Source organism: Girardinichthys multiradiatus, chromosome 5 (genome assembly GCF_021462225.1).
Source record: "Girardinichthys multiradiatus isolate DD_20200921_A chromosome 5, DD_fGirMul_XY1, whole genome shotgun sequence".
NCBI lineage: Eukaryota > Metazoa > Chordata > Actinopteri > Cyprinodontiformes > Goodeidae > Girardinichthys > Girardinichthys multiradiatus.
In genome coordinates, this window is record NC_061798.1 from 6,043,252 (window position 1) to 6,067,470 (window position 24,219).

Here is a 24,219-nt window from a genome sequence, read left to right on the forward strand (position 1 = left end):
CTCCTATTTTAGCCTACCTTCATTGGATCCCTTTTAAATCCAGAATGAAATTAAAAATTCTCCTTCTCACATAAAAGCCATTAATGATTTAGCTGCATCATACATCAGAGATCTGATGGTTCCATATGTTCCTAACAGAGCACTTCGTTCTCAGACTGCAGGTTTACTGGTGGTTCCTAGAGTCTCTAGAAGTAGAATGGGAGGCAGATCTTTTAGTTATCAGGCTCCTCTCCTGTGGAACCAGCTCCCAGTTTTAGTCCGTGAGGCAGACACCCTGTCTACTGTTAAGGCTAGACTTAAAACTTTCCTTTTTGATAAAGCTTATAGTTAGAGTGGCTTAGGTTATCCTGAGCTATCTCTGTAGTTATGCTGCTATAGGTTTAGACTGCTGGAGGACATAATGGCCACTTTCACTCTCTCTGCTACATTCTCATACTACTCTCCAGTTTTGCATTATTTGCTGTTATTTCAGCTTTTAACTCAATGTTCTCTCTGTCTTTTCTCTTTCTAGAAGCACACATCTGACCTGTCTCTGTGTTTATCTGTGGCACCTTCCTGGAGGGGGGCATAGGCCAAGCAGCTGCTGCCAACAACTTAATGCTCACCTTATACATACACTTGGTCTTGTCTCTCAGTGTTTAACCCTGTCTCATAGCTACTGGCTGATCTTCTACTGTGACTAACTGTATGTGCTCTCTTTCATACTCTAGACGTGAAAACTGGCTCAGAGTGTATCTGCTTAGCTGCCTTTCTCTCCTAGATGAAGCCACTAAAGGAGCTATATCCATTAACATTTACTTTTCCTTCCCATAGAAAGTACTCCTGGATCAGTCCTTCTTTGTTCTCTTTGTGTCTCTGCTCTGTTCTCTCAAACCCCAGTCGGTCGTGGCAGATGGCCACTCACACTGAGCCTGGTTCTGCTGGAGGTTTCTTCCTGTTAAAAGGGAGTTTTTCCTCTCCACTGTCACTACATGCATGCTCAGTATGAGGGATTGCTGCAAAGTCAACGCTAGTGACTGTCCACTGTCTCTACGTGCTCATCCAGGAGGAGTGAATGCTGCAAGTCACTGACTCGATCCAATCTGCTGGGTTTCCTTAGATAGAAAAACTTTTTAACCAATTTGAATATTAAACTGAATCTGACTGCACTGTTTGATAGTTAGGATTAATTGGAATGTATGAACTTGACTTGAAATCTGTATGATTTGACTGAATTGTCTGAATTTGTCTGAAGTGCCTTGAGGCTACATGTGATGTGAATTAGCGCAATATAAATAAAACTGAATTGAACTGAACAGGGGTCTTTCTGCATGGAGTTTGCATGTTCTCCCCGTGCATGCATGGGTTCTCACCGGGTACTCCGGCTTCCTCCCACAGTCCAAAGACATGCCTGTTAGGTTAATTGATCACTCTAAATGGCCCTTAGGTATATGAGTGAGTGTGTGCTTGGTTGTTTGTGTGTTGCCCTGCGATTGACTGGCGACCTGTCCAGGGTGTACCCCGCCTCTCGCCCATAGACTGCTGGAGATAGGCACCAGCTCCCCCGCGACCCACTATGGAATAAGCGATAGAAAATGACTGACTGACTGACTGACTGAATTGAACTGAGTTAAATTAATAAGAACAAATCAGATACTGCGCAGGAGCCTGGAGCTCCCAAGACTGTAATGTTATGGAATATTTTTGTATCCATCTAATGACTGAAGATAAAGGTTCTTCAACAAATTATAAGTTTAGGGGTGTCCACATATTTGCAACAAGGTCATTGTAACTTTTTTTTAAAGACAGTGTGTGATGGAAGCTGTTAAAGAATTTAACAAACATAAAGCCAGGACTCTGTCAGTTCCCAGGAGTATTTTTATTGAAAATTTTTTAGATTATGTACAACATCAAAAAGCCCACCCCAGAGGCGGGACATATAAGATATTAGTCGACTTCTGCAGCAGGTAAATTTTGCATTTCATATTCTTGATGTGAAAAATTTGAAAAGCTTGTGGATGCTATTCATACTACACCCATATAGTGCAGTTACAAAGCAACAAATAAATTATTACAATTGAACATGAACAAATGACTTAACATTCCTTTAAATTGCGGTAGTTTGTCAATGTTCTCCACCTTAAATAACATGGTTTCTTGATTTCCAACCTTCTACGGAGTCAAAATATTCACAAAACATTAAAAAATGCCTGTTTTCCAATTATCCAGATTTCTATTCTTTAACATACCTGACAGTTATTTTTGAATATTATTCAAACTGAGAACATTTGATTGGTTTTTGATGTGTTATTTTTATTCCCCACAGTTCTAAAAGTTGCTCTGGAACTTTGTCGTCCCTGGAGTAATTTGGTGATGGACAGTGCTATTTTTCCAGCACCATGGTACAAGATAACTGTGGCTCAAGAATCAGAACATTGATATTTTGGGTCTGTGGCCAGGAAACTCCCCATACAATAATTCTCTAGAGACTTTCTTGGAGATTTGTCTTAACTTGATAAATAAATGTGGATATATTAAAGTCACACAGGTCATTAAAAAATGAAATTGTCTAAAATTATTATGGCGGTGGTGTGCTTAAAGCTTGACAGAGAGTTCTGATGCTCACATCAGAGAGCAGAAATATGACTTTCAACACTCTCGCTGTTTTTGTGCTCTCTAAATCTTGGACTGTCCTTCTTTGATGTCTGCTGCTCACCATCCCGTTTGTCCCACTGAGCCTTTTCTCTGTCCTCTGCTGTGCTGTTATATGGATTCCTGGAAAGCTGTAACCCAAACAGCTGATCAACCTCTAGTTTAAACTCTTGACTTGAACAAATACTTCCAGTAAAAATTTAAGGATCATAGAATTTTTTTTTCTTACCTGCTGAGATGATTTATGGTTTTTATTGAAATTCATGTTCCTGAAATGCAACAGAACATCCCAGTTAAAAACAAAGTTCTTGTATTGAAATGTGTTGCAGACTGAGGAAGGGAAGACTTACGTGAAACCGTCAGCTTGGCTGTCTATGTCAAAGCTCTCTTTGTCAGATTCCTTACGCTTCCCATTCCTCTTGAACCTGACAGTTCAAAGAAATCATTTAGTTTTACAAGTTTGAGTCATTCATCAAACAAGAAAGCCCAAAGCAGTCCGAGACTCTTCTGTCTCACCTGACGACAAACACCACAGCAACAATCAGTCCGAGGACGGTCACAGCCAACAAAATCCCCAGAACAATGACTGCAACCTGGTCTGAGGTGGAGCTTGGAGATCCGGTCTCTACATCAAAATGAACTCCGTCCCCAAACAACAGGACCAGTTCCGCCTTCACGTCATTAGATGCACTCTGCAGTTTTCTGGAAAATGAACAGACAAATTAATACTTAAACCCCCTGTCTTGTAGCAGTAACATCTAAGTCTCAGATCACATAATATTTTATAAAAACAAGTAATTACTCCAAGATTAAACACCTACTTTCTGACTTCCTCAGCGGAAATGGCTTCCCCTTTATCATGAGCGACAAAGCTGACCATAGTCCTAACAGATGCTCTCAACATTCGGGTTTCTTCTCCAACAGAGCTCCACACCTGGATTATGTTCACCACCCAGCCTAGAACTTTTCCTAAAGATCTGGAAAACAAAATCTACAATATGACAACAGAAATGCTTGAAATACATCAGAAAATAAGCAGAACTTCTGCATGAACATACTCTTCAAGCTTTGAAACTTTGCTCTCTACAACATTAGCCAGCTGATTTAGAGAGATGATCGTCACGTCGCTGCTGCTTGCACTGTCCTCAACTATAACCTGCAACAGAGCCGAAGAATTGCAAGGGTTTTACTGGATCATACATACAATGCATAAATCACACAGATGGCAGCATGTGTGATCATGCAAACAAACAAACAGACTACAGACAAAATATATGGCAGTATAGTTCATTCTTCTGCCACAAATAACCCCTGACAGTCGTTTTGCTGTACTCTGCCTTGGCTGCAGTAGTTGGAAAAGGTTAACCCCAGACACTTAAACTCATCCTTTACTGCTTTCAACATTACTATCACACTTACAGTTTCTCACTTTCATTCACAGGCAGTGTATTGTCCACACAATACAATAAATTAATAGATCAGATTGGTGAAATGGGTTAGAAATGTTATCATTTAAATGTATCTTTTAAGTTGTGCATTTTAGTGTATATTGCTGCCCATAAATATTTTCTTTGAGCTCGGGTGTACACTCATAGACTTCGACTGCAGTAAAAAACTTTAAAATTTTAATGTAAACACCAACCAACCTTTAATCTTAGGCACTTACTTTTACTGTGGCTGTGGCATAAAGTCCTTGGCCATCTGTAGCCTTCACCTCCAGGGGAACTGTTTTTCCACCCAGATCGGCTGCTGACACCACATACACCAGACCTGAGGCTGGTTCCACATCAAAAGAGGAGCTATCTGACAGACTGTAGACCAGCCCACTACTGTCTCCAACATCAGGGTCCAAGGCCTGAGGGTCATATTCAAAAAGTTAGAATATGTGTTATAGTGAGGCATTTTTGTCAGATTAAAAGCACCTTTTGAAAATAACCTTTAAGTAGGTATTATATATACTTTTAAAGACGCCCACATTTCTGTAATAAATAGTGTTATTTATTGGTCTGATGTAATATTCTGATCTTAAATGTCATGTTTTAACAGAAATAAAGGCTTGGAAACATCAGTCTGTGCGTAATTAATCTATATACAATGTGTTTCACTAAGTGAACTGTGTTCCTGAAATATATAAACTTTTCAATAATATTCTAATTTATTGAATATGGCTGTATAATCATAAATACATTAAGTGTGATAATTTCACACTGCAGCTTGAGAACTGAGTACCATCTTGTCAGTGATGCTTGCTGGGTTGCTTTGGTTTGATTTGACCAACAACACTGGACAAAATGCTCAGATGTGATTCAGAAATGTAAAGGAGGAAACAGGAATAGAGAAAAACAAATTATTAGGACTGCTACAGAATCAGAGAAACAACATGGTTGCCAATGCTGAGCAGCATTACTGAATCTGATGGAGTTCTTTAGGTCATCGTAAAAAACAATTTCAGACTGGGATTGAAAAGTGATTTGTGGTGGCTGTGAGTAAGTTCTCCTAATTAGGCCAAAAAAACGTCAACATTTAATGCGGCATTATTCACCGTCCATAAAGGCTAAAGTTACAATGGAAAACAAAAGCAGAGCTACAGTTTATTTTTAGCTGGACATATGATCTGAAACATCCCATAAAAAAGGGTGTGTTAGAAACGTTGATCTTCCTTCATATTCCTGACAGTGTGACACGAGTCACTGCAGCTTGTTAACACAGTAACCACGTAACATTAATGGACTGCTGGGAGGGTTTCAGGTCAAAGTACACAACCATATGTTTATGACCACCACAATAACTGCTCCTGCAATCGCACGTCACTGAGATAAACATTGGCCCAATGATATTTTCCATCCAGTGGAGACTGATAGGAACTGGGTGTGTTTACCTTGACTTGGATGACTGGAGTTTTGTATGCGGCGATCATGAACACGGAGGCTTCATAATCCTTTGAGGAGAACTCTGGAGACTCATTTACATCTTCCACCTGAATTCTGACCTGAGAGGCAAAACATTGATCTTATTTGTATGAAAGAAACAACAATAAATGTTTATGATCACAGCTGTGTGATGTGCTTGAAATGAAATTTGATACCAGCGCCACTGCTGATGTAGGGGGTGTCCGTGTGTCCACAGCCTCTACATCCAAGATGTACCACTCCTGCTGCTCCTTGTCCAGCTCCTTTGTGGTCATGATAGCACCATCGCTGTTGATGGAGAACAGGTCTGTGTGTGTTTTTAGTGAATAGGAGACCTCGTACAGGTTGCTTCCTGAGGAGGCAAGGACCTGCCCCACGGTGGCCCCTGTCAGATTGTTCTCTGGCAGGCTGAAGTTGTAGGAAAAGCTCTGAAAGGCCACGCCTTCTACCAGACTGGCAACCCTTATATTCACCACCACATGAGCTGCAAGGTGAAAGTACAGATACATTTAGTCTTACTTTACCTCATATGCCTCTACATCACCTAAACGTATTTTGCTCTGCATTCATCCATACTTGTAACGCTGTTTATACATCCCCTAAATTATAAACTAAAAGTTTGGAAGAAACTCAAATTTTCCTTTCACAGTTTGGTTCCTGAATACCAGCATGTGTTCTTTGGACTGTAAGATGCATTAACCACATGATCAGACTTGGCTTTCAATGATATGCACAATTTTCTTCTACTTACCGTTGATGTTACCAGTCCACTGCTGAATAAATGTTAACAAACGAAAAGCAGGGTATTATTGTTGTGTTGAGAAGTTGAGCAGGAGTCACAACTTCAGTAAAATATAAAAAGTATATAATTATTGTTTGTGTATGGCATGTGTACCACGCTGTTGTTAATGCCAAAGAAGGTTACTTTCACAAAGCAAAGTCTAATCCAGAAAAACCCAAATACATGACAAAACTCTATTTTTTGGAAGAGGATCCAGGATCCAGGAGCCCCCCCACACCCCCAACAATGACTACACTATATCTTGGACACTGAAGCTAACAGAAAGGGATTAAGCAGCCTTCTTCAGCAGGATCTCTAGGTGCTGCACATTAAACTAAATCCAGGAGTAACATTGAGGTCCACTGATGATTATTCAAAACAACATGCACAAAAAGGGCCAATTTTACAAAATCAATATTACCTTACATTCACAAACCTTCATGATCATTATAAAAGTGACACACAATATGTACTATTGCATTATGATAAATTCTATCAATATATTTCTTCTCTTTAAATGTCATTTCCCCTTAACTTTACTTTCTTTTTTCCTGTAAAGCACTTTAACTAGTGTCTAAAAGTTTCAAAGTTTTTAGTTGAGCTTAAATACTACAAAGTGTGGATGCACATGACACATACGTTCTGTCAGGGGTTGGTAGGAAAGGCTGTATGAGTCAAACTGGTTGAGAAGCACTGGTTTTGTAGGCCACATCAGAGCTTTGCACTTCCTGCACTAATGCATATATAAATAAGAACATTTAAGCAAATAAGTTTAGAACAGAGCAATAAAGCTGACCTGTGGTGTTGAGTGGAGGGCTGCCATGATCTGTGGCCACAGCTGTCAGTGAGAGTTGGGTGTCTTCTGTTACATTAGCAAGGTCAAAGGTCAGTGTAACCTCTCCTGTATTGCTGTTCAAAGCCAAATACGGCGATTCTTCTTCAAAGAAACTGTAACCCAAAAAAAAAGCAAAAAGCCTCTGGATTAAAACAGGTTTTAATTTGCTTGTTATGAGACCGATGTAAGTTCAAAAATAATCTAATAAGAAATAAGTTGGTGTGATCCAGTACTTGTAATACAGGGCATTGCAAAAGTATTTCCACCCTTTAATTAGTTCACATTTTGCTATGCTGAAACCACAAACTTCACTATGGTATTTAGATTTTATGAGACAAACCAACACAAAGTAGCGCATAGCTGTAAAAGAAACAGAGAGTTGTACAGGTCCTTCTCAAAATATTAGCATATTGTGATAAAGTTCATTATTTTCCATAATGTAATGATGAAAATTTAACATTCATATATTTTAGATTAATTGCACACTAACTGAAATATTTCAGGTCTTTTATTGTCTTAATACGGATGATTTTGACATACAGCTCATGAAAACCCAAAATTCCTATCTCACAAAATTAGCATATCATTAAAAGGGTCTCTAAACGAGCTATGAACCTAATCATCTGAATCAACAAGTTAACTCTAAACACCTGCAAAAGATTCCTGAGGCCTTTAAAACTCCCAGCCTGGTTCATCACTCAAAACCCCAATCATGGGTAAGACTGCCAACCTGACTGCTGTCCAGAAGGCCACTATTGATACCCTCAAGCAAGAGGGTAAGACACAGAAAGAAATTTCTGAACGAATAGGCTGTTCCCAGAGTGCTGTATCAAGGCACCTCATTGGGAAGTCTGTGGGAAGGAAAATGTGTGGCAGAAAACGCTGCACAACGAGAAGAGGTGACCGGACCCTGAGGAAGATTGTGGAGAAGGGCCGATTCCAGACCTTGGGGGACCTGCGGAAGCAGTGGACTGAGTCTGGAGTAGAAACATCCAGAGCCACCGTGCACAGGCGTGTGCAGGAAATGGGCTACAGGTGCCGCATACCCCAGGTCAAGCCACTTTTGAACCAGAAACAGCAGCAGAAGCGCCTGACCTGGGCTACAGAGAAGCAGCACTGGACTGTTGCTCAGTGGTCCAAAGTACTTTTTCCGGATGAAAGCAATTTCTGCATGTCATTCGGAAATCAAGGTGCCAGAGTCTGGAGGAAGACTGGGGAGAAGGAAATGCCAAAATGCCAGAAGTCCAGTGTCAAGTACCCACAGTCAGTGATGGTCTGGGGTGCCGTGTCAGCCGCTGGTGTTGGTCCACTGTGTTTTATCAAGGGCAGGGTCAATGCAGCTAGCTATCAGGAGATTTTGGAGCACTTCATGCTTCCATCTGATGAAAAGCTTTATGGAGATGAAGATTTCATTTTTCAGCACGACCTGGCACCTGCTCACAGTGCCAAAACCACTGGTAAATGGTTTACTGACCATGGTATCACTGTGCTCAATTGGCCTGCCAACTCTCCTGACCTGAACCCCATAGAGAATCTGTGGGATATTGTGAAGAGAACGTTGAGAGACTCAAGACCCAACACTCTGGATGAGCTAAAGGCCGCTATCGAAGCATCCTGGGCCTCCATAAGACCTCAGCAGTGCCACAGGCTGATTGCCTCCATGCCACGCCGCATTGAAGCAGTCATTTCTGCCAAAGGATTCCCGACCAAGTATTGAGTGCATAACTGTACATGATTATTTGAAGGTTGATGTTTTTTGTATTAAAAACACTTCTCTTTTATTGGTCGGATGAAATATGCAAATTTTGTGAGATAGGAATTTTGGGTTTTCATGAGCTGTATGCCAAAATCATCCGTATTAAGACAATAAAAGACCTGAAATATTTCAGTTAGTGTGCAATGAATCTAAAATATATGAATGTTAAATTTTCATCATTACATTATGGAAAATAATGAACTTTATCACCATATGCTAATATTTTGAGAAGGACCTGTACATGGTTTTCACATTTTATTTATACATAAAAATCTAAAAAATATGACATGCATTGTGTATTTCATGAGGCAATACTTTGCAGAACCACCTTTTGTGGCAGTTAAGTCTTTTGTGGTATGTCTCTTACAGTTTTACACATCAAGAGACTGAAGTTTTAACCCAATCTTTTATGCAGTATAATTAAAACTTAGTCAGAGAGAAAGCGCTAAAGATTGTCACTTGGATTTACACCTGAGTGACAACAAGAAAGCCTTAAGAAGACAATTTCTTGCATCTGAGCTGAGGATCTTTGCAGCTCCACCAGAGTTGTGAAGGGCCTCTCCACAACTTTCTCCCTGACCTGTCTGCTGTGTTTCTTGGTCTTCACGATGCTGTTTGTCAACTAATGTTCTATAACAAACCTCTGAGTCCTTCACAAGATAGCTGGATTTATATTGACATTAAATAACACCTAGCTTGACTCTGTTTACTGACTGGGTGAATTCTGAGTGCAACTGGTTGGACTGGTTTTATTAAGGCATTTCAAATGAAAGAGTCATGAATTCAAAGCATGTCACACTTTTTAGATTTTTATTTGTAAAAAAAGAAAATATTCATGAATTCTAATTTCCCCTCAGGGATCAATAAAGTATCTTTGAATTGAATTGGATTGAATTGAATGAATCCTTCTAAATTCACTTCCTCAATAATGCCATACTTTTGGCTGGTGTGTCAAACAAAATCCCAGTAAAATACATTGATATTTGGTGATTTAATGTGACACAATGCATTGTCACAAGCAGCTGCTGATAGAGTGCTGAGCTTTGAGTGAACCTGTAAGTGATGAGCGAGTTGTTCCCGGCGTCTTGGTCGGTGGCTCTCAGGGTCAACAGCAGCATCCCCGTCTCTGCATCTTTCAGCAGGATGCTTCTGTCATAGATGCTGGAGCTGAACTCAGGCCTGTTGTCGTTGACGTCTGTGAGGCTCACTCTGATGGTGGTGATGTTCTAGAGCATTAGGTTTGACTTAATAGTGTTTTCCAAATGATAGTACTCAATACTCTTGGTTACAGTTGGTTTAACTACTCCAGTTTAATGTATTCTCTTAAACATAAGGTCTTTATGGGTGTAACAGTGATTTTTTTCATGTGCAATTCCCAGATTCTGTGATTTAGTAATAAAACAATAAACCAAACACACTTAATGGGAAAGAAAAGGGTCAGTTGCAGCTTTGTCTCACCTCTCTCTGTGGGCTGCCTTTGTCTGAAGCCTTAAGAACCAGGTCATACACTTCTGTGCTCTCCCGATCCAAGGGACCAACAGCCAACAACATCCCATCCTGCAAAACAAGACATGATAGCAAGATCCACAAAGCTGGCAATAAAAACATTATTCTCAAATCAAATCTTGGGTTGTGTGCTAATAGGGAATATTTGTCTATCACCTCTCTGAAACTGAAGAAGGGGTGAGGGGAGGAGAGGGACAGAGTGACCTCTCCATTGAGATCGATGTCTGCGTCTGTGGGCAGGATGGTGAAAATTTCTCCTGGTTTTTCCTTTGAATATTCGCCCTCAGGGAACTGCAATGGGTAGGGGATGCTCGGAAACTGTGGGGTGTTGTCGTTGTAGTCCAAGACAGTGATGTTGAGCTGAGCTGTGGCGCTAAGACCGTCTGCGGCCTGATCAACAGCTACAACCTAAAACAGGAAGGATTTATTGCGTATACTTTACTGTAAAGTTTACGGTGAATTAAAGATAAAAAAGATTAAAAAAGGGTTTGATAAAATAAAAAAAGCAAATCACATTGGAAAACACTGCTGAGACATTCTTTTGTGTAAACATTTCATGTGCAGGATTTACTGGTTTATCTAGACATCAGTGTAGTTGCACTGTAAACAAAAGTAGCAGAGTGATAAAGGGTGATGACAGCCAAGCCCTTTATGGATATACAGCTGCCTCGAGATAAACATTCCTCTGTTCCTCATCCAACAGTTTGCGCAACATTGATGATTTACTGTTGTTTCTGTCCCACTGCAACACGGAGATCATGTGGAAAATGACATTCACATGTCCTCTGTCCGGGAATGTTTCTCTTCACATGAGCAACATGAAAAATTAAACACTTCACCTAAACTACATGGTAACAGTGTGTTGCTTGTTTGTTTACAAAAACCAATTGATATCTAATAATATACACTGTTACTCTAAACAAATGTACATTCTCTTTCAGTTCTAGGGGTATACGTAGTAAGGCACAATAAAAATGGTCTAGCTTTTTTCTGAATCTAAAATTATTTTAATATGTCCTAATGTGTACAAAAACACACAACAAAATGACACTCCTCACCTGTAATATGTAATTGTCCTGTGTCTCTCTGTCCAAAGTTGTGTCTTTTTTCAGCGAGACAACCCCTTGATTGGTAATATCAAAAGTATCACTGATGTAGATGAAGTGACCATTGGAGAATCCATCCTGAGCAGGAAGACATGTTTGGTAAATAACCCAGACGGCTCAGAGTTAATCAGTGCCTAAGCAGCAATAGCTCCTTACTAGAAATGCAATCCTTCTGTGATCTGACTAACTTATTGTGAAACAGTGATGTTGCATGTTGCTGCAGCTCCTCTGCTTTTATGTTTTAAACTGAAACATTTCCAGTTATACACATTCTGTATACATGCAGCTATAATCAGAACCTAAGTAACTATAGGCTCTGACCTCTCTAACCGTATCATATAACTTATAAAACGCTATAACATTTCTGTAAAAAAAAGAGGGAGGATTGCTCAACTGGTGATGCATTGTCCCTTGCTAACTGCTGAATAAAATAAACAAATTTAATAATTTGCATGTAAATAAAACCAGTATGAAAGAACTGCTGAATATTAATGATTAGTAAATGAGCTTTAGGTCAGTGATGTTTCTGATTTAAATACCAAAATAATAGCAGTTCTTGACAAAGTTTTAGCAGGTTTTAAATTTAGCAGGTTTTAAAATTCAAGAACTGCTATTATTTTGGTATTTAAAACTGTTTTTAAACCAAACAACTGATTAAAACAAAAACAATAAAATGTAACTATGCATGGTGGGATAATGTTTACACAGCAGTCCTACTAATCATAACGTACTGTAACTCACCTCATCTGTGTCCGTGACCTCCAGTGTGATAATGGATGCACCACTGGCCAGGTTCTCATAGACCACCACATCATAGCTTTCCTTACTGAACTTAGGAGGGTTATTGTTGAAATCCTTGACCTTCACCACCACAGAACCATTTCCAACCAGCGAGGGAGTCCCCCCATCTGAGGCCTGAACATTCAGAATGAACACTTTGACGTCGCTGTAGTTCAGAGGTTGGACAAGCTTCAAGATCCCGCTGGAGGCCTCCAACTCAAAAACTGCAGGCTCAGATGAAGGGCTTTGCTGGGAAATACTGTAAGTGACTCTCCCATTTGCTGCTTCATCTGGATCCTCAGCTGATAATGTGAGAAGGCTTGTACCCACTGACTCTGTTTCTAAGACTTCTAGCTGATACTCTGCCTTAGAGAACTTTGGGATGTTATCATTGATATCAGTTACTTGGAGCAGCAGCGTGGCCGTGGCAGACCTGGCAGGACGACCTTGATCTTCAGCCATCACTAGCAGCTCATACTCTGCTGTGGTCTCCCTGTCGAGCCCAGCAGCCAAACTTACCATCCCAAACACAGGGTCAATGAAGAACCTTCCCTCTCCTCCTCTCAGGGAGTATCTGATCTCCTTGTTAAAGCCGCTGTCTTTGTCTGTGGCTGCAACGCCCGTAATGTTGGACCCCACCTTAGCGTCCTCTGGGACAGACTTTGTGACAGAACTGGAGGCAAAAACAGGACTGTTGTCGTTGATGTCGGTGACTTGAACCTCCACGACTGCAGTGTCACTAGTGGCACCATCACTGATGGAGATTTCCACTGAGTAGTTGTGTGGGGCATCATCATGATCAAGCTTCACTTTGGTTTTGACTTCACCAGTGGGGGAGATGGAGAACTTGTCGGCTTCTTTTACAACTTCAAGGGTCACTGAATCAGAAGGTATTGTAAGGAAGTTCACCTGAAACGTACAAAGTGACAGTTGGGATGCTGCACTGATTTTACATTTTCTAAGGAATGAGTATTAGAACAGTTTGATTGCTAACAAATCTTGTTAAAGTATTCATAGTTCTAGAACTTTTACCACAAACTTAAATGTATTTTATTGAGATTTTATGTAAAACGCTGACATAAATTAGTGCACAGATGTGAAGTAGAATGAAAATGATACATGGTTTTCAATTTATTTTAAATAATCATCTTAAAAGTATCACTATTAATCTAATAACCCTAAATATAATCAATGCAACGGACTGCCATCAGACGTTACCTGAATTCTGGTCTACAGAGATACAGTACAGACCAAAGGTTTGGACACACCTTTTCATTCAAAGAGTTGTCTTTATTTTCATGACTATGAATATTGTATCTTCACACCGAAGGCATCAAAACCATGAATTAACACGTGGAATTATATACTGAACAAAAAAGTGTGAAACAATTGAAAATATGTCTTATATTCTAGGTTCTTCAAAGTAGCCACCTTTTGCTTTGATTACTGCTCCACACACTCTTGGCATTCTGTTGATGAGCTTCAAGAGGTAGTCACCTGAAATGGTTTTCCAACAGTCTTGAAGGAGTTCCCAGAGATGCTTAGCACTTGTTGGCCCTTTTGCCTTCACTCCGCAGTCCAGCTGACCCCAAACCATCTCGATTGGGTTCAGGTCCGGTGACTGTGGAGGCCAGGTCATCTGGCGCAGCACCCCATCACTCTCCTTCTTGGTCAAATAGCCCTTACACAGCCTGGAGGTGTGTTTGGGGTCATTGTCCTATTGAAAAATAAATGATGGTCCAACTAAATGCAAACCAGATGGAATAGCATGCCGCTGCAAGATGCTGTGGTAGCCATGCTGGTTCAGTATGCCTTCAATTTTGAATACATCCTCAACAGTTTCACCAGCAAAGCACCCCCACACCATCACACCTCCTCCTCCATGCTTCACGGTGGGAACCAGGCATGTAGAGTCCATCCGTTCACCTCTTCTGCGCCGCACAGAGACACGGTGGTTGGACCTAAGATCTCAAACTTGGACTCATCAGACCAAAGCACAGATTTCCACTGGTCTAATGTCCATTCCTTGTGTTGTTTAGCCCAAACAAGTCTCTTCTGCTTGTTGCCTGTCCTAAGAAGTGGTTTCCTAGCAGCTATTTTACCATGAAGGCCTGATTCACAGTCTCCTCTTGACAGTTGTTCTAGAGATGTGTCTGCTGCTAGAACTCTGTGTGGCATTGACCTGTTCTCCAATCTGAGCTTCTGTTAACCTGTGATTTCTGAGGCTGGTGACTCGGATGAACTTATCGTCTGCGGCAGAGGTGACTCTTGGTCTTCCTTTCCTGGGGCGGTCTTCATGTGAGCCAGTTTCTTTGTAGCGCTTGATGGTTTTTGCGACTGCACTTGAGGACACTTTCAAAGTTTTCCCAATTATTCGCACTGACTGACCTTCATTTCTTAAGGTAATGATGGCCACTTGTTTTATCTTTACTTAGCTGCTTTTTTCGTGCCATAATACAAATTCTAACAGTCTATTCAGTAGGACTATCAGCTGTGTACTGTATCCACCGCCTGTGAAGTGAAAACCATTTCAGGTGACAACCTCTTGAAGCTCATCAACAGAATGCCAAGAGTGTGCGGAGCAGTAATCAAAGCAAAAGGTGGCTACTTTGAAGAACCTAGAATATAAGACATATTTTCAGTTGTTTCATAGTTTTTTGTTCAGTATATAATTCCACATGTGTTAATTCATGGTTTTGATGCCTTCAGTGTGAAGACACAATATTCATAGTCATGAAAATAAAGAAAACTCTTTGAATGAGAAGGTGTGTCCAAACGTTTGGTCTGTACTGTATGTACACCCAGAACTAAAGTGTAGTAGTTTGGATCAAAACATTTTCATGTGTTAGAGTGGTCCAGTCAAAGTCCAGACCTAAATTTAATCTGTGCCCAGATTTGAAAGTAATTGAACCTCCTTCCAATCTGACTGAACTTGAGCTGCTTTGCACAGCAGAATGGGCAAAAATGTTCCTCTCTACATGTAGAAGGATGGGAGAGACATTCACCAATAATCCTGCAGCGGTAACTGCTGAAGGAGGTGGTTCTACAAAATGCTCATTCAAAGGGGGAACTGAGTACAAATGCATTATCAGAAACAGTTCTGCTTTCATTTCTGTTGATCTATAACATGAAACATAAATACTTTTACAAGGCACTGCAGTATTTATCTTACCTTCAGAATCAGAGCTCCTGGATCCTGTTCCTCTTCTACAGTGCCTTGGTAGAGTTTTTGTAGAAACTGAGGCTTTGAGTTACCAGGAGCACGAATGATCGCCTGTGCTGAGGTGGAACGGGATATTCTACCTCCTGAAGGAGAAGTAGAGATGGATATAAATGTAAGTGAGAGTTGAGATGATTATAGTTTTTGTTTTATTAATGTTGTCCCACACAGACTTCTTCTGAGCGAATAGATTTTAAAGTAACCAAGCACAGGGAGGCAGAAGGTTTTCCTGTCACCAAAAAGCCAACCAACCCAGAACTAAACTGTTTCATGCCTCAGTGATCAAATGATTTATAACTGATTTGAATAACAATTTTATGCACTTTTGAAATTTGAAATAGATGAGGCACTGGTGCTGTTAATTTCATCAAGTTTGAAAGATAAATCTACATAGTAACCTTTATGGGATAATTTTTTGATTCAAGCACAAGCTGAATAGTTACTATTACAACTGTGAGCTCAGATGTTGGATCAGATTGGTTTAATTGTCACAGGTTGTTCCAGAAAACAATTGTAACCTACCGTCTCTGGCTGTGATGTAGAGAGGGAACTCCAACACTCTGTTTTCCTCCAGTGGAATGGTTTTAGCTAGACTGATCTCTCCCGTGTTAACATTGATGGAGAAGTATCCATTGTTGTTCCCGAAATTAATGGAATATTCGATCTCCCCGTTTCTTCCATCATCTAGATCTTCTGCCTCAACCTTAGAGTCAAACGTAACAAAATACTTTATAGAAATCAACATTTAACATATGACAATGTGTAATCTATCAAATGTTCAGTGATTGTTTATGATACATATATTAAATTATGTGTAAGATGAAATGACTGAATATAGAAGCATAGACTGAATGACTTAATTCAACCAAAGCACAAGTAATGTATATATTCCTCACCTGGACAACCAATATTCCCACTGTCTGATTTCCAAACACCTTCCCTTCATACATGTCGCTGGTGAATATTGGGCTGTTGTCGTTCTCATCCTGGAGGTTAATAGTGACTTGAACTCTTGCAATTTGGTTGGGAACATTTTTCTCCTTTGCTTCAATCTTTAAATTGGAAAAAAGAAAAAAAAACATATTCACTTCTCCTCATGAGCTAAAACTAAACGCCACATATTAAAAGAATTATGTGCTCAGTGGAGCTATGACTGAGGGCTTATATTTAATGTAAAATTCTCTTCACCTGAAATACAAATGTCTCAGTTTCTTCTCGGTCCAGAGTTTCAGGGTTTATCACTCGGACCGTCCCATCAGGGCTGATGGAAAAAGAGGCTGATTCTGGAACAATTTCCAGGGTTCCCACAAATCCTCCCTGTGGAATGATTGACAAGAGGGGGAAAGGAATTAAATAATATTTATTTTATCAAGGTGATTAGAAAGTGAAAAACTAGTTATGCTAGTTACGCCACCTGGTCCAAATCAGTGACAACAGCTTTGAACACCACAGTCTCTGCGGGGGAGTTTTCCAGAAGGAATACTGTGTAGTTAGACTGATCAAACTCTGGAGCGTTGTCATTCACATCTTCCACTGTGACTGACACAACAGCATCAGCGGTCTTCAGAGAGTCATCTGTCTGGGCTGCCTGCAGATACACAGAATTGTCTTTCATTCACACTGATTTGGTTCCATCTTTAGTTCAAAGTGACACTGAATCCATGCTATGCTTTCTGAATGTTGTATTAATTCAGAATCAGCTTGATTGGCCAAGACTGTGTAAACAAACAAAAAATTTGATTTGGGTTTCAAGAGCTCACAGCATATTTTTTTACTTATTAATATCATTAATGATAATCAAGTTTAATAATTATGCTTTTTCATTTTCTACCAATGGCTGGGTATAAATGAAAATGTCAGTACCTTGATGTTGACAGAGATCACAGCGCTGTCCATCTCCTCCCTGTCAAAGGATGTCACCACAGACAGAACTCCAGTGTCAGAGTTGATCTTAAAGTTTTTTTGGTACTTGACAGGAGAGACTGAGGAAACATACACTTTTTTTATTTATATGAAGACTGATTAATAGGCTTAATTTCTGGTTTATGGTAACCATATCTAAACAAGCTGAACTCAAAGTTTTAATACAGCAGGGCTTGCTGTACCTGAAGTGATGCTGTATGTTACAGTCATGTTGATTCCAGTGTCTCCATCTTGGGCCTTTATTGCCTCTGGTGTTATTTTATTGAGATTTCCATTCTAAAACACAGCCACAGTCTGTTCTTCAGATTTAAGATCAACACTTCTACATTAGGTCTCTTGAACTTGAACGAAACAGTGTTGTACGTAAAACATTCAGTAAAATGATTATTTCAGCCAAGTGTTGGAAATAAATTAGTATTATATTGAGAATGCTTTACACAAAAGTGACCATGTTGGTGAGTCAGAGCTAAAACTCACATGATCCCTGAAGTGAGACTCACCTCATTCTCCAGAATAACAGCCTGGTACAGACTGTGGCTGAAATAGGGATTTAAGTTATCAAAGTCATTTATAGTAATCTCAACTGAGGTTGTGTCATTCTTCCCATCTCTGTCCTGCAGTACACAACAGAGAGGAAATGTAGGACAAAAGGACAGAAGACAGAGATTTATGATGGAGCTAAATAAATCAGGATATGTAAATATTATGTGTCTATATATGCTCTCTTACCCTGGCAGTGACAATAAAATTGTATGTTGGGACTACATTGTAGTTTAGACGTCTCAGTAGTATAAACGCCCCGGAGTTTGTTAGGGAAAAGTCTGCTGTTTGTGGTTCCTAAAAGAAGAACGTTGGTATCAAATTCCCATTCAGAGTGTTGTTACACAGAACATTTGTAGAAAACCTAACCATACTTATATTTTATTACACCTTGTGTGCCTTATCATCATAAAAATTGGATAGAAAATAGAATGAATATGATCGTAAAATGCTTGTTTTTCAGGTTCATAAAGCAAGCAAATAATACAGACAATACTAAAGACTTAGCATATAGGGTATTTTTTACATTTCTATTTTATCATAACACAAGTTTGTTTTTCAAATGAAGTTTGTTGAGATAGCGGTGAATATTTGTTCAAAAATTCCACTGAACTATTTTGAGGTATTCTCTGAGGTTCCATTTATTTGTCTTCTAAACAAGTGAGACGTTCTAAACTCAGCTTTTGTCTAATTCTAATTTAAATAAAAAAAATGTTCCCAGATGCTCCTAGTGCACGCTGTTGCTTTTGAAGTTCTTACATAGGAATATGTCAGGAGGTTGAATTCAGGGCTGCTGTCTGCATCCACAGCCCTCACTCGAAGAACCTCAGTGTTCACTATGTGAATCTGAAAAACAAGACAACAGGGTGATTTACTGTCATGATTGTGCGCCAAGAGCCACAACCGTAGATGTAGTTTCCACAATTTAAACAACTTTAGCTTAATAATGACATTTAAGGGCACAATAACAACTTACTCCAAAGATCAGAAAGACTGTAGCGCAAAATGACAAAAATCTCAAAACTAGTTTTTAAAAAGTCGGGTTAGCCGAGGGCAAAAATGGATGGGAACGAGGTAAAAACTGTCAAACTCTTAATGATCCAAACTGTTTCTTTTCTTAGCTGTTTCAGTTGAGTTTAGTATGTAGCTGTCTTTTTCTCTCTGAAAGTTTCTTTTCTGTCTGCCTTAAACCTGACAAACAGATCCATGTTATATGCTGAAATATATGATCATTTCATTAGGAAAACCTTTCCAGCCAGGAAACCCCCCTTCCTGAGCATGCATGAGAAGGGAAGGAATAATCACTTTCAAAAGAAAGAAACCTCCAGCACAATATTGATCGATGTTTTCTAAGGCACCATGCTTTAAAAAGGTGCGAACGTGTTTAATCCACTCCTGAACATTTTTAATTTAACTGAGTTATGTATACACTGGTCTCACAGTGATGTACTGTGGGCAGAAAAAATGCATGTCATTCTCCAAGAAAGGCAAAATAAGGAATATCCACAAGAAAAGAAAGGACAGGGAAAGAGAATTGAGAAAAAGCAGCAGCTTTTCCTTTTCTTTGAGAAGAGAGGTGAGAACCTGAAATGGACTATCACACACAAACTTTGAGCTAAGATTGGCAACAGATGTCCCAGAGTGAATGCAGCAAGTTAGAGCTTTATTTTGACAATATAGAACAAATTGTCACCACCAATGTTATCATTTGACTCTTAGATGTTGCAGACCTACAAGTGGTTCAAGTGACTTACCTCTGAAATACTTTGGGCATATAACTTCTGATCAAATGTTGGGCTGTTATCATTGATGTCATTTATACTCAGCCTGCGGGAGTTTTTGTACTGTAAAAATAAAATAGGAGGTGACATGTTTGGTTGTTATTCAAACAGATTATAATGCTGGTTTCATAGTTTTGGAATTTCACCCACCTTATTAGCATTGCCACACACCAAAGAGTAGTACAAGACTCTATCATTCTGCAACACAAAAAACAGCAGGTTTTATTTCCAGGGTAGCCTTAAGCTGAATATGGGCTGAATTTAATGGAAGTATAAATTAGGCTAAACAGCTTTTTCCTCAGCACAGCTCAGGGGAGATATAAAACAAAAGTGCGATGAACACAAATATTCAGCATACAACAGGTCATCATTTCAGGCACAATTACATAGGAAAGTTTACCATAGTTGGGACATCGGTGTCGAGTGGGTTTTTGGTGCGAACAGTTGCTGTGGTCTGTCCTAGTGTGAAGTTCAACTCCAGAAACTCAAGGTGTTCAGGAAAAGGGTCACTCTCCAGTGTCACACTTGTACCAGGTTCAATCCCATCCACCAGCTCCACATCCCCTGAATCAAGGATTAGATAGACTGAATGACCTCATCATTTCTTAATTATTTTATTAATTGCAGTTATTATAAGTGACATTAAGTTATATAATGAAGTGAGTTCAAAATTGTGTAATTGTAATCTTGATTAAATAAATAGTTTTAATTATCTTACCTGAATATCCTTCATCCACGGGACCAAAACTTATGGCAGGAGACTGTGAACCACAGTTTATGGTTGTAGTAACTAGAGAAACAGAAATAACTTTAATGAACACAGCAGAGTAATATAATTCAGCTGTTTTTCACCAAAGTTAGGGTAGAGTATTACTAGTATTATTAGTACATACTAATTTCAGTTGGCATATTATTACTAGTATATACTCTGCCAACTGAAAAGTTAAGCCAGGGGCATTACTGCAATGCTAAAAAGACTTCCAAATGAAAATACTTGATCATTAATGTTCTTAAATATAAGAATTACACTTAAAAAGAGCTCCTTAAGACTAGAACACAGTTTCACAAAAAGATTGCTACTGTCTTTAACAGACAAAACACAAGCAAACCAGAGTTTATGTATCTGTGTATATTACAAAACCCTGGCAAACGATTTGCCTTCAACTGTGCTGCCTAGCAAACACAGCTCTGTGTGTCTTTCTGCACTGACACAGGTTGGGCAACGTTTTAATAAGGCATCAGCTTAATTTTTTCCTGTTTTTGAAAGAAATCCATGTCTACACTGTCTGTCGGGATTCCAATCCAAAATAGAGTCATATCCATGTTTTATCAGCAGGTGGTGATAATGTGAACGTTTAGATTAAAAGAAGAACATCCAGATCCATTAATAAAGAAGTTCTATTTAAAAGATTCTCCCAAAACAACTGTAGCTCATGGAGCCCTGAAAGGGACACTGAAGGAAAAAAAAACGTCTTGTCCGCAAAAGATACTTTTACGTGCGCCTTTTGACAAAATAGATTTTGACTTAAATATTTGACTTAAATAATACAACAGTGGCGTCCGGCAAGCAACGCAGCAATGTCATTGTACTGCAGCCGACACTAGATATTTAGCACAATTAGGCCAGGTATTTACACAGTAGCCTGAAATACTGTGAGTTACAAAATGAGTAGGAGAAAGTAACTGCTGTCTCATTTAGAAACATGGCGTACGCACAAAGCAGGGCCTGAAACCGGCATACGTCACTTTCCTCATAGCCATTAAAAGCTGCAGTGTTATTTATGTTTGCACATGTGAGCCATAACTATACATAAGTACCTTTCAGGTTAATTGGTAACTCTAAATTTCCCTTAGGTGTGTGAATGAGTGTGTGCATGGTTGTTTGTGTGTTGCCCTGCGATGGACTGGCGACCTGTCCAGGGTGTACCCTGCCTCTCGCCCATAGACTGCTGGAGATGGGCACCAGCTCCCCCGCGACCCACTATGGAATAAACGGTAGAAAATGACTGACTGAAGTACCTTTCAAATAAATAAATGCTCATGAGCCAACCTAAATCTTTAATCAAAGTCCACACAACATGTCATCAAAGCTTTCTCATTGTCACATTCCTCCCCCTGATGATCACCAAGGTGATGTGGACCGCAGATGAACACACAAATTGTGTCTGGTATGTATAATACATAGCAGATACTTCTGATTAGAGGGTTTTTGTGTGTGTATGGGGTTTTTATCTTGTTGGAACTTTTCTAACAGTTGTGAGACAATGACACTGATTGCTGTAAACATTTAAATAATCTGGTCACACTCACAACACTTCCTTTTATTTATTGCTCCACTACTGTGGCTACCAAACATGATATTTTCTTCAACTCCACCTCATTCACCAACACATTGATTTCTGCCTCGGTTGCAACTGTCAACCATAAAATAAAATTGATCAGCTGGCTCATTTAAACATTCTAAAATCCATGAAGTGCTTTGCATTGACCATTTATGGTTGAATGTAGGCATGTGTTTTGTAAGTCTGGATTTTCTTTGGCTTACACCATTTTTAGTATAAGGTTACACTTTTAGTATAAGTGCTATGCAATGTTTTATAAATGAGACCCCTGGTACGCACAACAGTTTTTTCCCCTTCAATGTCCCTTTAGAGTACCTCATGTTTTCTTTGACACCGTTTATTTTTCCCATCGGTCCGTGACTTTTTCAGCTTACATTTGAAGTGGAATCAAATTCAGGAAAAAATGAGAAGGAGGTGAAATAACCCATAAAAATGCCTCTACTGTTATTTGGTGTGTGGCACACAAAGCCAGAGTGGGCATAGGAAAATTGTGCCTCTGTAATTTTTAAGAGAGTCTCTGGATATTCAGGCTTTACGTGTACACCGCAAAGTGAGTTGAAAAATCTGTTTGTTCTGACAGCCCACCTGGGGTTTGTTGTATAACAATGTAAATAACAGTTAGGACAAAAATATTTAATTCTCTTCTATTTTTCTGTTCTTTCTTGGTTGTGTGAAGTGTCTTCTTGGATTTTGGTTACACAACAACATGCGTAGATGATGAAGGGGTTACAACAGATGAAAATAAATTACTTAAGTTTTGGGAAAATATAGAAGGTACAAAGTCAGTAGAACAAGTGGAGGGTGTGCATTTTGAACCCTGCACCTAACAGATAAGGAGTGACTTCTACAGAGCAGAAATGTGGCATCAAAGCGTTTTTCCTACTTTTCTGGACAAGAAAAGTAATCAATCCTTTTATAGAGCATTGTGTGAGTGGTGAGTTTAACTTTAGATAGTTACAAAACAATTAAATACTAGGCGCCCAAATTTTTTACAACTAAAATGTCTCAGCCTCATTGTGCTCTGGCCCTCTGGCTTCCTGTATACATGCCTATTCTATTTGTACTCACCTATTGGACTTCCAGTAACGACATGTAGCCAAAAGACAACAAGAACAACGCATATCCGACTCAAACCAACGCAGTCCATGTCGGTGCGGTTGTGGTTTCCCAGCCCCTGACAACTGACACTGAGCTGATCAGCTGAATCATAGGTGCTATGAATGATGTGCAGTTTCCCTCGCCCTTCCTCCAACTAATCATCTTTTATGACAGGCTGTAAAATGTTACAATGATGTTGGACAGTATCAAAGATCAAGGAACACAGAGTTTCATTTCCCCTAAACAGAATTTATAACCTGCTTGAAAGGCTGGAATGAAATTAGCATCTGGCTAGGCCTGAGTTGCTGTACATTTCTGTTTTATGTTTCAGAGAGTCGATAAGCTTGTTCATTCGTGCTTAATTCAAATGTTTGAATTTGTTGTTTCTTCTGAGAGTTTTTCATGTCAGATATAAACAAACTATGAGAGCACTCCTGATGTCAGAAATTTCACAGATTTCAACAACAAAGTTCCACTGGCAACAAATATTCTAGAACATCTTAAGTGAACAGTGTTTAGATTTGCCAGGGAAGTAATCAGTCTAGTAGACATACTTTTATTGTGATTAACTCTAAACCCACATCTTTTAAGCGTTTAATAATCAAAAAAGTTGAAACAAATGCAAACTTTTGTTTACAGTATGATATTTCTGTTGCTTTAAAACTTAACCCAAAAACAGGTTAAATAATACAGTTGGATCACACCTACACAGATCAGACTCATGAAGATTTTCTGTGAATATCTTACTAATGTCTTACTAATGCAAAATGGTAGTGTGGATTTATCTCCAGTGAATGTTAAAAGTCTACACTATTGTCGAAATGCCAGGTTTTGGTAAAAATAAGATCATGATGAATCATTTCAGATAAATCTGCAACTTTAATGTGATAAATAACCCCATACAATTCACATAAAAAACAAAACAAATGGAAAAAAACAATGGCTTTGTTGCATAATTTGCCAGAACACTTCTTAATTCTATTACAGCTTTCAGTCTTTTGAATGCTTCCA

At 39.3% G+C, this 24,219-nt stretch overlaps 1 protein-coding gene across 1 annotated transcript; it reads right to left on the reverse strand.

Annotated features, from left to right (window-relative positions):
* Nucleotides 1-1,839: 1,839 nt before the first annotated feature.
* LOC124867770 (protocadherin Fat 4) lies at nt 1,840-23,316 on the reverse strand. Its single transcript, XM_047364366.1, has 30 exons — nt 23,179-23,316; nt 20,487-20,558; nt 20,169-20,332; nt 19,919-19,966; nt 19,742-19,831; nt 18,747-18,833; nt 18,177-18,284; nt 17,948-18,061; nt 17,630-17,723; nt 17,388-17,506; nt 16,939-17,112; nt 16,713-16,841; nt 16,421-16,576; nt 16,047-16,227; nt 15,477-15,610; nt 12,266-13,213; nt 11,477-11,602; nt 10,575-10,826; nt 10,371-10,469; nt 9,966-10,138; nt 7,118-7,269; nt 5,717-6,024; nt 5,510-5,620; nt 4,298-4,486; nt 3,690-3,787; nt 3,453-3,608; nt 3,148-3,333; nt 2,982-3,056; nt 2,861-2,900; nt 1,840-2,762 (listed from the first exon to the last, which is right to left on the reverse strand). Exons 1-30 carry the CDS (start codon nt 23,255-23,257, stop codon nt 2,607-2,609), a joined length of 4,818 nt encoding a protein of 1,605 aa, XP_047220322.1. The 5' UTR covers nt 23,258-23,316; the 3' UTR covers nt 1,840-2,606.
* Nucleotides 23,317-24,219: the final 903 nt, after the last annotated feature.

Bases quoted from the DNA above. Each gene is read 5' to 3' on its own strand.
- LOC124867770 (XM_047364366.1), bottom strand. From the start codon at position 23,257: ATGGACTGCGTTGGTTTGAGTCGGATATGCGTTGTTCTTGTTGTCTTT. The intron at 16,577-16,712 runs GTGAAGAGAATT...TCCAATTTAAAG, and splicing joins CTGAGACATTTGTATTTCAG to ATTGAAGCAAAGGAGAAAAA. The intron at 5,621-5,716 runs GTATCAAATTTC...TTTGCCTCTCAG, and splicing joins CTACATCAGCAGTGGCGCTG to GTCAGAATTCAGGTGGAAGA.